Here is a 14,596-nt window from a genome sequence, read left to right on the forward strand (position 1 = left end):
GGCCTCTCAAATGTCAATGTGAAGTGCATAACCAATATACCGTGACAGACACGTGGAGGTTTGGATGGATGAAACTCATATAACATCGTCATACTACGACCGAGTGTGTGTGTGCGCGTGTGTGTAGCTTTTTCAAACGACCTCAAACTGCTGTACAATTAATAGCCTCGTACAATCGAATGAGACCTTTAGAAACACCTGGTGTTATCAACATTTACAAACATCTCATAATTGATTTCCAAAACGTAAATCTCTGCCCAAGGAGTGGATATGGAAAGACCGATAAAGATTATGACCAAGTTAAAAATAGAAAGCCATTACACGGCTGGGGGGGGCAACACAGAGGGGGGGGGGTCGGCTTATTGGAATATAACGCGACGGGTCTAATTGGATGTGCAGCACATTGCAGGAGGAAGACGAAGGTGCAGCAGCTACGCCGCTGGACAGCGAACGACAGGAAGGGGGAGGGGGGGGCAGCGAGGTGTGGAGGGCAGCGAACGGGCAGAGGGAGGTGGCACCTGTGGCTTGCTGGGGAGATGTCATGAAGCTCCCGACCCCTGCCAGGCTAATGACGGCTGTCTGCTGTGCCGCCGCCGCAGCTGCCGCCGCCAGCGCTTGCTGATCTTGGCTCGAAGCGCATGCCTCCAGACCCTGCCAGAGATGAGCCCGGGGGATTAGGAAGCCTGCCTTCCCAGGGGCAAACTCGAAAGCACTCCCAACCATCCACCGCGAACGCGGCCAAGACGACACAGTAGTGGCTCCCAAGTTCAATTCTTCGCAGACACCAACGCCACCACCACCACATGCCCAACCGCCTATTTTTAAACGTGCCAGGTTTTTGCAGCAAACATTTGAAGGTCGAATTCCTTTTGGAGCGTAACATTGAACAGCTTTTTCTTTGGGTCTTTCGGTAAAGTCACGTAGATAGGTTCAAATTAATAAGCTGCAGCTTTGCCCCTCTTTTTTCCTCCTGATGACGGTCGCTTGTGTTGTGATCGAAACGTCGTCGTTTTTTGTTTATTTTATTATTATTAACTTGAACCTATCTACGTGACTTTACTGAAAGACCCAAAGAATATGAATTCCTGCAGTCACGAAAGCTTTAAGTCAAGAGTGAACAGCTTGTGTCTGGTATTAACCCCTTTCCCGTTTCGTTTTTCTTCCGATTCCGTTCTGATGACGTAAGTGACCAATGTGGTGGGTTTGGAGCTCCACTGAAGAGGTAAAATACTTAAAAATCACGGTTTTGTGCCCTGTCGTAGCGTAAGTATACGACATCGGAACGGAACCAGAAGAAAAACTAAAATAAAATACCGAGGCTCCTACAAAGCAATGCGGGAGGGCATGTGGCACAGTTTGGCGCTCAGCTATCGTAGAGGGCAGTCGTGTCGCTACGGTTCTCTGCAATGAGAATAATGTCTTAAAAAACAATGGCGCAATGGCTCTCTAAATAAAATTAATGTTGAACTGCTTGCACATTCAAAAATTTTGCGGTGATCGAGACCCCACCATAAATTTGCAGTCGTCTCAGAATGGGAAAGGGTTAAGTTGGCACCCAGAGTTAATTCTCTTGCTGATAATTTCATTAGAGGGAGGTGGGAATGTGTGGTTATATTCACATCCAGATTCCTAATCCTGTCCCGCTGTTAATTTTGTTGCGAGCAGGTGGAGGCGGCAGTGAAGGGAATTTATAGTTTACGAGAACGTGAAACGGCTTAAATGCTGAATTAAAGATGCGTGACGACCAACTGCAGTGTTTATAAATTAATGGTCAGAAGACGGTATTAGAATACAAAACAAACAAGCCGAAGTATTTTTTTTTACTGCTGAAACCTATCGACGGAAGATTTTCATTAACCGTACCGACTGAAGGTGACTTTGTGCGGCCAAGCAATTTTCGTCCTCAAGGAAAACTTAACAAAAAAACAGATAAATAATGGCCACGGAGGTCAGGAGAAGGTGCGCGGGTGAGAAGGGAAAAGGGGTGAGAGGGGAGGAGTTGAGAACAGCATGGGGAGTGAGTGCAGAGCACAGGAGATGCACAGAGATCAGAACAGAATATGTATTTATACTGGAGGAATCCGATGAGCCATAAAGCTCTTTCTCACAGATGTCCAGTCGGGGCATGGGGTAAGAACGTTTCAACAACAAACACAAAAAAATATGATAGAAGTGCAAAGCACAAGAAAGCTTTACAAATCACCCAAACACATACAAATACGACCAAACCATCCTACCAGGCAAAGCCCACTGAGATGATTTCCCAATTTGCGAGTTTGGCCCAAATCTGGGGTGGAGCAAAGGCACAGTGAAACCGTTCACTGTGCTATGAACCTAACAACCTGAGTTTGATTCCGAGCCGTGGCTAACATCAGTGGAGATTGATATCTGAACCGTTCCTAGCCTCCCTCCCCCTTCACCAAGCTGCACTGACAACCGTGAAAAAGAATGGTAAAAAAAAACCCATGGCCGTCATGGAGTGGGTGGCTTTTATCCAGCGGTGGACTGACCAAGGACTGATATTTTACATTATTACACACTGGACTGATTGCAGCAGTTAATGGACAGTACACTTTAACTATAATTTGAAGCCTCCACAAGACTGAACAGTATTTTTTTCTTCATGTTTTTTTCCCCCCCCATAAATATTTGTTTGTCTTCTCAGCCTCTGGATGGTGAGAAAGAGATGTGCAGGGAGGTGGGTGTAAGCAGATTATCATCTTCATAAGGAGCAGCTGACTATTGCCGAGGTTTCTTATTCTACGTTTTTATATTTCTATCGGCCCCAAATGACAAACTTCCACTGCATCCGACATGGTGTAATAGAGTCCCGGACCCTGACGCCTCGAACGACTAATTCATCCCTGGGGTAAACGTGCACTGCCTAATGTACTGTGGCATCACCTGGTCAGTCGGCTGGGCAGCAGAGAGGGAGTGCCCCGGGGAGGGCTGCCCAGCTTGCTGCTGGGCGTGGAACTGCTGCAGCTGAGAGTTGAAGATGAACGGCGCCTGAGGAGGAAGACGCGACAAGCCACGGTGTGAGCGACGCGGCAACGAGCGCTGGTCACGCACGAAAGACGTAAACCCAACGACTTTGGTTTACAGGAAGACGCAACCCAGAGCTGTCTAACACAGGTTTGAAGTTTTAATACTGGGGTAAAGACTTTGATGTTCTGGTCAAGCGCGGGCCATTATGGTTGTTGTCATAATTTCGTGAACAAAGGTGACGCTGCCAATGGTACCATGACTTGTGTGTGCGACTGCGGCTGTGAAGACCAATGCGTGCGTGGCCAGTCTTTACCACAGTCGTTGCACTTGTTAGTTTACATTTGAAGAGGTTGCCTATTGAAAGACAAGTAGGTCACGAAGTTGTCTTTTTGTGAAATTCGTTACAATCGAGCCATTACCGTACTCGAGTGATGTCAACGTGACGTCACTCGCATACGCTTCAACATGTCGATACTTTGACATCGACGGAGCGCTACGACGGAGAGCAAAGCTGTGATTTAAAAGTATTTTATCTCTTCAGCGGACCTCCAAAACCACCACATTGGTCAGACCAGTACACACGCAGGCCTGGGTGAGTGTCGACAAAATAAGAGGCGAGTGATTTTTGTGTTGCGTCTTTTCCTTTGCCAAGAGCCGAGGCATGCAGCAAGCCGGTGAGTGCTTTGACATTTCACGAAGCCCACCACGTGAGCTGTGACCGGTGGGTATGAAGCACAGTAAAACTCTTAATTATTAAATTAAAGGCACGCAGCAGGATCAAGCAGGAGCCACATCAATATTAAATGAGGCCGGGGTGTATATTAATCTCCATGCGTTATGACCCGACCACGAAAACAGAAGTCAAATACTGTTGAAATCGTAATGATATTTAACATGTAAATGACCCATTCCATCTACTCTTTATTATGGTCGGTGGCATGCTTTTTATTTTCTGGCTCTGTTGTGAGCGACACAACAATGCACGTTTGTCAAGGGTACTTTTACCTAACAATAACTACACAATGATAAAAGCACGGTGATAAAAATCACGCACACATACAAACCAAAAATGCAATAAATGTTGTGGTATTGGACATCTCGTTGATATTCATGCCAAAACAAAACGTGATGGTGGATTGCGACCGACTTGCCGTGTTAAAGTAATGTTTCTTAAAATCCAGCCTTGCTCATTATAATGCAAATCTATAAGAGGGCTGATCGTCCATATCAGCTGTGAAGACCCATCCACTATACCGCAGCAGTTTGCCAATAATTCTTGGAATGAGTTCAGTCAAATACAAAACTAACACAGGTGATCACATCATGCATTGTAGAACACAGCTAAATGTGAACACAACTTTTGGATTTTACAATACCATTGAGATGTCATTTACTTAAAAAGAAAAAGTTTTTTTCCCTCAAAGTACTGCACTATATATATTTTTAGAACAACTAATACAGTGCTCTTCGTGGCAATGAAAGCAAACTGAGAAAAAACACTGGTAAACGAAAGAAAGTAACCGTGGTGTCCGTTGTTTCCGAAATATAGTGGAAGTAATGAACAGATGACATCCGATAAAGGTCAGGAAATCAATGGGATAATGATGGCACTGGGGAAGGCAGGATAAGACAAAATGTCTCCAAGAGTTCTCCAAGGACACAACTAAATAAAACCAGGCTCCCTAACAGTAATTCTCAACGGAGAGAAATGCGTTTCCATCCTTTGCTAAAATAATATAGCGAATCCAGCTTGTTCCAGTCATTTAAATTTTTATCTGAAAGAGCGTACACATGTATTGGACCTGCGTAGCTAACTTCCGCGAGAAATGTAAGCTGCGAATAATATTAAACGCGTGGCATGTTGCCAATTCAGGGCTGTCCCTTGTATCACTCTTTCAGATCGTATTTGAAAGCTGCCCAAGAACAGACGCCACCAAACACACAAAGCTACAATACGTGCGATCGAAAAGGAAAAAGGAACGTGCGGTATTGCTACACGGCACGCCGCTTGGTTCCAAGGTTAATTGCGCCAACAGATTAGCAAGCAGGGCGTCGCTGACACAGCAAGCCGTGTGATTGCAATGATGGACAGAGTTGAGATTTCATTCCGGGATCAATCGCCAAGCTAGAAACAAGCCTCCGCTTGCTTTGCCCATTATGGCAATTTGCTGCCAATCGTGCCCGTGCCCTCAATGCCGAGCTGTCCTGCCCTGCGGGATGAACGTGGGGTTGCCATCCACGTGGGGTGTGGTGTCTCGCGCCATGCAAGAAAAAAAGAATGCAACTGAGGAGGGAAAAACAGCTTTGTATTTTTTTTTGGTTACCGAATAAAAAGAAACCATTCGGATGCTTCCGAATGGACTTGATAAAAGCATTCATTTTTGTTTTTAAATAAGAGTAATTTGAAGTAATTGAATTAATCTTATTTTCTTTCTCTATTTCCATGAAGGGAATGTTTTGCAGCAAGCAAAAAAATATGCCCTCGTAGTCCCTGACAAAAGCATCCCATTATGTTTGATCATCCAGCCGTAAAACGTTGGTTGTCACGGATATTGGAATATGTAATTTGTCATGCCCTGCAAGGGAACAGAGGTTGCAGCAGGCAAGAAAAGTGGATGAGCATGCAAAGACAAAGGTACCCCCGTATAGCCTTAACAGACGGTTGGAGCAAGTGCTGTTAGCGAGCACTTATGAAGGCTGGCACAGCACACGAGGGGGTGGGTAGCCAGCACCACACCCGGCCGTCTTTGTCTCCCGAGTGACGATGTGTACACATCACACCAGGTACTTATTTTGAGGCTGGGTCGACCTAGAGGAGGCCCAAGAACGGTTCAGATAATCGTCACTGGTGTAGGTCATGAGCGGGAATCGAACTCGGGTCGCCGCTAACTGCTGCACTACCGCACGGCACGGATGAGTGTGCACGCATGCACGAACATACGCGTGAGTGAGCGAGTGTGAAAATATCAGTCATGTATTACTAACAACGAGAACACGTCACCATGAAACGACTATGAGAAGGCAGGAACCAATCCCGTCCCTGAGTCCATGAGAAACGGAGGCACAAACCAACTTAATAACCCTGCTGTTGGGGAGGCACCTGAATGTACAAGACCTCACCACCTACTGCCAAAGTCATTTCCTGGTCAAATGAGCATGGAGGTCCTCAGCCAGAGGTGGAAATTCCGCATTCCTATAGCAGGGGCGATTCTCTCCAAAGGGACAACCACCGCTGACTTTGCCACAAAGTGGTACTCATTTTTGATCCCCGGAGGGATTATGGGTTGAGCCAATACCAAACCAGGATTTGAACTCGCAACCTTCCGATTTGCGAGTCGCTCGTTCTGACCGCTGAGCCACCAGGCTCTTTGCACATTTAATAATATACTGTCACATACTTATCTAGCAATGCCCGAGTCTCAAGGCTCAATTTAAGGAGCACCCTGCATTGGCATACTTGGCACATTTCTCTTTTAAAGTGTTTAACATGTGGAAGGAAACCAGAGTTACCTGGTGAAAACCCACACACACCAGAAAATAAAACTCAGATAACACATATGGGTTAACAACCCACTTGCTAAATGGTAAAGGTGCAGCCCTGCAATTACCTGCTCACGCCATTGCTGGCGGAAGGGTCATCAGACGGAGGGAGCTCAAGAGAGCCGCTAAAAAGAGAATTTGGCCTACTCTTTCACACTAGCTAGACGTCTTAGAAGAGGTACACTATCTCACACACGGTCTCATGACAAGCAAGCTGCTGATCGACTAACTGTGGCTGTACCCATTTATATTGCTGCTGGGTGAACTGAGGTGGTGGGGGGGAATTTAAGACACTTGCCCATTGTTTCAACTGCCATGCCAGGAGATCAATTCAATCGGCAACCCCTAAATTGCAAGCCCAGTGTGCTACCCATTACACCACGGCAACATCCCACATGCTGTGCTGCCATCACGTTCACATCTTAGCCCAGTGGGGGTTTGTGAACTTCACAAATCTACGCGATTCACCAACTCTCGCCTCTGCGGCTCATTTGCGCACAAACCACACGTTCTGTGGTAAGTGCACCGATTTTCCTAGAAGCGCTCGTGTTACTGTTTCATGCATTTTGTGCGGGCGGGCGACGACACACCACCGTGCGCCTGCAAGAGTACGTGCGTGTGTGCCTGAGTGTGTGCGTGCCTGAGTGTGTGCGTGCCTGAGTTCGTGCGTGCCCGAGTGCCAGAGTGAGTGCCTGAGTGCGTGCGTGCCTGAGTGCGTGTGTGAGTTCGTGCGTGCCTGAGTGCGTGTGTGAGTTCATGCGTGCCTGAGTGCGTGCGGCCACCATAGTCTACTTGCGTGTACCTGGTGGAGCAGGCTGCCGGGCTTGTGCCCATATGGGGTAGGAGGTGCCAGCGGGGAGCCATGCATCCTCATGCCCGGGCAGCCCGGCACATGCTACCCGCGCAGGGGCCCACAGAGCGGCACCGCGCACGCAACGCACGCAAGCAGGGCGGGTGGGGGGCGGGAGACATAGCCAGAGGGCGACGTGCCAAAGGAGGAGACGGGGACCCCCCCCAGCAGGTTTTGCAGACCCGGTTGGAGGAAAAGTGGAGAAATAGGAAGCACAAAGCAGAGGCAATAGCAAAGACAGCAGTTCTAAAGAAGGAGCAAAAGGTCAAGACACGCAAGAGTATTGTCTGTAGCGGTGAAATCAGGTCCATTTGTAAAACACATTTATTCACGCTGCTGAACATTTTCGAACATCTACATTTCACACTGTTCCTTTATTTAATCATGTTGTATTTTTTTCGTTACGGGCAGGTACAGGCTGCTGTGTCATGTGTGTGGAATCCGAAGGCTTGTGGGTAGCGTTCGTCATTGCGTTACCTGCAGCATCGGCAGCTGGCCTGGCATTCCCGCTCGCATGCCCTGGGGGCTCTTGGCTCCAGCCACCAGTGACCCAAACGCCATTGGGGACGCTGCACCTAGGAGACAACAAAAGCTTTCATTGTCGCGGAACAAATGATTCTCTCTCTCATCAGTAGTTTCCCAATGTCTGGCATATATGTCTCCCCACAGTATATGATTTTTTGGCTGTTTGCGCGAATGTGAATGTGCTTTGTGTTACAGCCATAACGTGCATGTCAGTGTTCCTTCAATGCAAGGCTGGCAGGCCACGGGTGGCCCCTGGTGGCCTTTTGGGCAGCCCCTGACGTGCCGCCCCTGACAATACACAAATGTGAAACCGTCCAACCCAATGGTTTCAAATGTGTGGCGACCTGCACACGGATGCCTTATCGGCAAAAGCGGACCCCCTCTGAAAATTAGTGAAGAACACTGGTGCGCGTGCTGTGCAGTTAACGTGTCGTGCCCAACGCAAGCGCGCGCGCGTTTCGTACCGGTGTGCGCGGCATGGATCAGAGCGCCGGGGGAGCCGATGAGGCCGGTGAGTGTGCTGGCCGAGCTGCCCGGGGTCAGGAGGGGCTGAGCTCCACTGCTTCATGGAGCCCAGGTGGGAAAGGCAGCACCGGCGAAGCAGGTACGCCCGGGGGAAAGTGTTGAAACGGGGCACGCGAACAACAACCTCAGTGTCAGCGATTACACGTGAAGACGGTGCACCGATTTGCAATGACACACTTCAATACACAGAAAGCACAATCACGGAAATTAAATTGTCAACGTTAACAAATGTGACAAGCATGATTTGTTCTTGTGCTCGTTAGCCTTTTTTTAGTGTACATTCTGTTTTCCTGTGTGACTTGAAAAAAATTAACAATGGAAAATTAACGAGGCTTATTTGCTGCGATTATCTGAAAGAAACATGATGTTCCGTGTGACTTTACATGAACATTATTACGCAACTGTTTAGAAGAACTGCCGATGATGAAAGAGGCCAGGCAGAACAGAAGTCAGAGTGCCGAGTCAACAACGTTGAGACGCTAGATTCAAATAGAGGCAGCTGAATGTTTATAAAACCGGGTGTGATTGAGGGTCAGTCCACTAATCTATGAATGGTACAAAAAATGCCATCCAATTTAATGTAGTCTTGCATTTAACTTGGCTATATTTTAACTCTGAGAATAAAAAAATCTGAGTTTATTCATTTTTCCAGAACCTTTGATGAAATTCAAACGTCAAAGAAATGTTTGTTATTCCGTTTGTTGCTCAAACTTAATGCAATAGCTGAATGTACAGTAGGTAAATTTTCGATCATTCGGCAGCACGTTTGAAGTAATTAACAAATTAGAGTTATCTTACTGGAGTTGCAATTGGACTTTCTATAAAATTCAGACATGATAGAAAGCCGTAAGATAATATCGATTCAGGAAGGCTATTAACTGATGTATGATGTATGGCCCCTGATTGCTGGAGTATGAGGAACTCCAATGAACAAAAATAAAAGTTACTGCAGAAATGAGCTGGCCAAGTGTCTAGACTACAGATAAAAATGCAATAAGCAATAAGAGAACAATTGAGACAAGAGATGACACTGACAGAGCAGATCCAACCCCAGTTGTTTGCACAGAATACCAAACATGGCTTTACACACAAAAGTATATAGGGAGGCCCAGGACTGATTCAGATAATCATCACTGCTGTTGGCCCGTGAGCGGCAATCGAACTCGGGACCACGGGTTCGCAGCGTAGCAGCGCTACCACCGCCGCTCCCCACCCCAACCATGGGCTGCCACAGCGGCTCCCACAGTGGCTCCCCACGAGCACCCACAGCCAGCCGCGTCGTGCCTACCAGACGAGGTAGTTGCTGAGGTTGAGGGCGGCGCCGGGCATGACCTGCGTGGGCGAGGACCCGCACGGCGGGGGCACCGTCCCCGGCACAGGGCCCGGCACGGAGGCGGCCGCGGCTGCGGCCGCCGCGGCCGCCGCCATGCTGTGTATGGGGATGGTCATCATGACGCCCCCCGCCGAGCCCCCGCCCTGCGCGAATCCGGCCACCGACTGCCCCAGCGGCCCCACCAGCGCCGACAGCTGCTGCTGGTGTTGCAGGGCGAGCGCGGCGGACGTGCCCATGCCGCCGCCGCTATCGGGGGGCGTCGGGGTCATGGTGGGCGTGGCGGTGGGCGTGGGCGTGCGGGTGTCCGGCGGGTGTGGAGTGGACGACGGGGTGTTGGTCGGTGTCGGCGTGGACGGTTTGGGAGTTCCCGAGCCTTGGGACACAAACGCAGGATGTGGTGGGGGCAGGTTATTTATATGTAAATAATCTTCCCCCTCCTACGAGATGTTAACTCCCTCGCCTGGTACGCAGGAGGTCGTAGGTTCGATCCTGACAATGATGCACACTAGCACAGCCTCTTTGGCTCTGTGATCTGCCATTAACATGCTAATCTCTCTTTAACATGATAATTTTCACCTGGCAGCCCTTTGATTGGTGGAAAACCAACCACCGTCGGGTTGGGCTGCCCACCACTTACATTATCATTGGCTGCTGACATTTGGGCTACGCTCATTTCAAACCCCTGATAAACAGTTTGCATTGGAAGCTAACGCCCTTTTCCTGAAGACGACCGCTTGTGTTGCGAACGAAACGTCTTAGTTTTTTGTTATTTTCTTTGAACATATCTACGTGACTTTACCGAAAGACCCAAGAATATTAATTCCTGCAGTCACGAAAGCTTTAAGTCAAGATGTATATTTGGAGTTTGCATGTTCTCCCCGTGGTCGCGTGGACTTTTCTCCGGGTCCTCCAGTTTTTCCCTCCACATTCATAATCAACATGTGTTTAGAGTATCTGACTGCTGTAAATTTCCAAATAAGCCACTTCGTTCAGCTTTAATTTGTGGCCAGGTGGCTTCTGAAAAAAAGCTATATTGCTAAAGAAAAAGTTCAAATTGTAGTTAATTTATTTTTAACACATTTCAAAATTAAAACTTTTTTTTGTTTTATTTTATCCTGACAAGATGAAGAAGCCATTCGGATCTCTCGCAGGGCATTAAAACCCCCTTCGTGTAAGAGGATGGCCCACGGAAGTGGATATCAACGAGCTAACCCTGAGATGCAGTAGAGGGCAGCACTTTCCCACCCACTCTGCATGACAGCCAAACTGATCATTTTGAATTCTCACAGCTGGAATTTAGCCAAATTGAGTGAAAACCCAAAATCTTTCTTCGCTCTTTGGTGACTCATTTAACTTTAGAAACTGGCTGTTTAATTATAGGCAGCTGCCTAGATTTAATCACAGCAGTGTCAGCTCAGCACCCTGACCTCCGAGCCACCCTGCCACCTGCAGCTGAATCATTGTTGGTAATGCGTGAATCGGCGGTGGCGGGCGAGGCTTACGCTGGGAGGTGGCGGGCGACATGACAGGCGGGGAAAGAAGGCCTTGCTGCACCAGGTCGACGGAGTGTTTCCGGTTCCCGGCAGATTTTCCGGCCGGTGGTGGGGTTGATGTTGATGACTTCAAAGAGCTCCCGCTTGGACTGAACACGGAGTAACCTGGAGGTGAGAGTCAAACCAGTGGGCGGCGCGTTTAACAATGAAATCAGGGAAACAAGATGTAGTGCAACATAACCGTGTGGTCTGTGCGATCGGCAACAATGTTGTTGCAGCCATCAGTGAGTACAGGTGTGGCGGCGAAAGGGATCGAACCGAGTGTTAACCGAGTAAACTAACGATAAGGGGCAGGATTTGCATTATTCTGTCACTTAAATACCACTGCATCACAAAGCAAAGGATGGGGGCATAGCAAACCAAGCAAAAGCTTATGCCCAAGCATTTAAAAAGGGGCCTTAAATTCATGGGACAAAAACGGTATCCATTAAACTTCATCTCAAATTCAGATCCTAATAAACATGAGTTAATGAACATCAACAAGCTCATTAATCTCTCACCTCTACCTTGTCTGCAATTATTTTCTCTCATCGCATTTAATGTATATTTGTGTCTACATTTTTGTTCCCTCACTCCATCTCTAATTCGAATCTATGTCAGAAGCGCTTCTGCAGACATCTGGAACCCTCTTCCTTCTGATATTAGGAAGCCGTTGGAGCTATGCACTTTTAAAATCTAGACTGAAAACAAATTTCTTTAGAACTGCTTTTTGTGGTTAGTCTGTTGTCCTTCCCCCCACCTCCGATTAGCACGGCTGGCTAATCATACATTCGTTACGTGCTTGCAGGCGAAGACGGTTCAGATGAAACGACTCTGCGGGCGCTGCCCGTGTACTCGTAAGGAGACCATGGGATCTGCCGTTACCTGCGGAGCCACTGCTACTCCCACCGGGTCCTGGCAGCTTGATAGGGGGAGGGCGATGCCGCAAACCCTTGCCGAGCACGGAGGAAGAAACCATGGGCTCCAACATCTGAGCATTGAGAACAACAACAACAGATTCTTAATCGGTGCTAAGGAGGCTTAATAAAACTAACAACTGCCCATGTATCAAGTCCAAGGTTTAAAACGTGATCCTCCCAATGGACAGAAAAAACACATTCCTGCGGAGGGAGCTGGTAGGAATGTTGGGTTGCTCGGTCAATGGCCAGGGTCAACGGCGGCGTGGTGTATTCCGCAAATATGCCCGACTGTGAGGGCGGGCACAAGCCGGCGTGAGTAGGTTAAACGTTGAGTTTTATAAGGGCACCACGGGGTGACCAGCCCCTCCCCATCCAGCTCCACCCCTCCCACCCCTTACCCAGCCATACCCTCGCCCACCCCACCCTCCCCACCCAGCCTCTCCCCACCCTCCCCAACCAGCCCCTCCCCTTCCCACCCAGCCCCTCCCCACCGTCCCCACCCAGCCCCTCCCTGCACGACGGACGGACACAATAATCCCCTGTGGGCTGGTGGAACCAGGTGGTTCCTACCAGTATAAACCAGCCCTGGATTTTCAGCTGTGACCCAACTGACTTTTGCTGGAAAATAAATATATTATAGTTATGTTAAGTTTTCCTTGGATAAAGTGTTCATCCAAGCATTCATGTTTGTTTGTTCCGATACATTATCTGTAGCCACCATACGTGCTCCAAGGTTCAAGTCTGATGATTACTTTTTTAAACTTCTCATATTATAAAGTCTCCTTTTGTTGTTGACTAAATTAAATCTCACCATGAAACGACATTTACTCTTGAAATTATCCTGCGTGGGGTTCCTTTTTTATCACTCAACATTCCTATTTTTATAAATCCAAGCCTTCCCATTTATAAATGACATTACATCTCAAAGGGCACACACCAGGAAACTAGACTAATGGAATACGTTCATGGCAACCGCCATCACCCTAGGTTACGGCAAAGGCTTAAAACGGGTGAAGCGAGGACACTCAGTGAGGGGCAGGGGAGGGGCGGGAAGGGGGGGTGGAGAGGGGGCGTGGGGGCTCACCTGGTTCTCGTGATCGTTGATGAACGTGAGCTTTTGGCAGTGGCCGTTGGAAATGTGCTTCACATTCACGGGCTGCCTCACATCCGCGTGGATCACATCCTTGAGTTGCGAAACGAACCTGCGTCGGGCGCCAGGTCGATCGATCGATTAATCAATTAATCAATACATCCGACTGTCATTTTGAGCCCGAGTAGACGCAAACTCGGGAAGACATCTGTGACCATCTGACTAAGTTCCAGTGAACCGTTTTAAGAGTGTGGTGGTTAAAGCGTGGCACTCAATATGCACTTGGTAAAGTGAAGTTTCAGTTTTATTTGATCACACCCTCCCCTCATTTTGTTTTAAAAGTCAACGGCTGAAAATATCACTCTCATCAGTTGACATTTACAGGTCGCTTAGGAACCCATCGTCTCCATCTCTGCGTCTATGCCTCTACACCATGACTCCGTGTGTGTTGACTGTAATGCATTTTTCAACTCTATTGAGCAACGAGTGAACAGAGAGATTCTTTCTCAACTCGCAGTGCTTCAATTTAGCAGTCAAATGAATGTAACCAGATGGTGTGACCTTAAAAGTAACAAACTTGAATTTTGAGTGGCACTGCAGTGGTGGTATATGAAATAAACAGGAACATATAAATGTAATTAATTGTGTGCAGACATCTAGAGCCCTTTGTCAATCTAGATTAAGGCTTGCCCCATTGCCATCTGGGTTGTGGAGGTTATATTAGGTTACTTCACTGAAGGTGGGACACAAATGTGGGGACATATAAAGTACATTACAACTATAGATATTGCCAAACTGCCCTCTGCTACCCACAACGTAGCCCAGTTAAAATAACAGCCGCGAAATGTCCGACCGTCATTTATCATTTCAGGGTCCAAGTTTAATTTTAGGAGGAAACGAGAGGCCTGAAGAGTGGTAGCCCCGTGTGTGCATGAAGAGCACCCAACCAAACAGGGGGATAAACACTCAAAGCTCCAAACGGAAGTATTTACACACATTTGCTGGACTGCCACTTCCCAGGCAATTTGCAGCCCGGCGGGGGGTTTGGTCGTCCACGGTGATCCACCAACAACCCCCCCTGCCTCTAAAGCCCTGAACCGACAATCGTGTGCCACCACGCCCGGCCGAAAATCATGCTGTGCTGACCTTGATACGCCAAACACAAAAGCGTTCCTAGCAACACAGCGGTCACAAGCGGAAGCTTTAAATCCTGCACTTGAAATAACAACAGCAGTGCGATTATAGCGTGAAATGTAAGTTTGCACAAATATTCTATGTACCGAGCATGCTGAT

At 48.0% G+C, this 14,596-nt stretch overlaps 1 protein-coding gene across 2 annotated transcripts in view; it reads right to left on the bottom strand.

Annotated features, from left to right (window-relative positions):
* SUPT20H (SPT20 homolog, SAGA complex component) overlaps positions 1–14,596 on the bottom strand; it is a 33,858-nt gene that overhangs the window by 6,795 nt on the left and 12,467 nt on the right. The window contains exons 16-24 of one of the 2 annotated variants that reach the window (XM_078865029.1): positions 13,298–13,415; positions 12,179–12,284; positions 11,264–11,419; positions 9,717–10,134; positions 8,368–8,465; positions 7,856–7,953; positions 7,331–7,423; positions 2,905–3,009; positions 519–651 (exon numbers count right to left, since the gene is read on the bottom strand). In XM_078865029.1, the coding sequence (XP_078721155.1) occupies positions 519–651; positions 2,905–3,009; positions 7,331–7,423; positions 7,856–7,953; positions 8,368–8,465; positions 9,717–10,134; positions 11,264–11,419; positions 12,179–12,284; positions 13,298–13,415 (1,325 nt within the window). The remainder of the gene's footprint in view (positions 1–518; positions 652–2,904; positions 3,010–7,330; positions 7,424–7,855; positions 7,954–8,367; positions 8,466–9,716; positions 10,135–11,263; positions 11,420–12,178; positions 12,285–13,297; positions 13,416–14,596) is intronic. The other variant, XM_078865030.1, reaches the window with a different exon arrangement.

This window comes from Lampetra fluviatilis, chromosome 19 (genome assembly GCF_964198595.1).
Source record: "Lampetra fluviatilis chromosome 19, kcLamFluv1.1, whole genome shotgun sequence".
NCBI lineage: Eukaryota > Metazoa > Chordata > Hyperoartia > Petromyzontiformes > Petromyzontidae > Lampetra > Lampetra fluviatilis.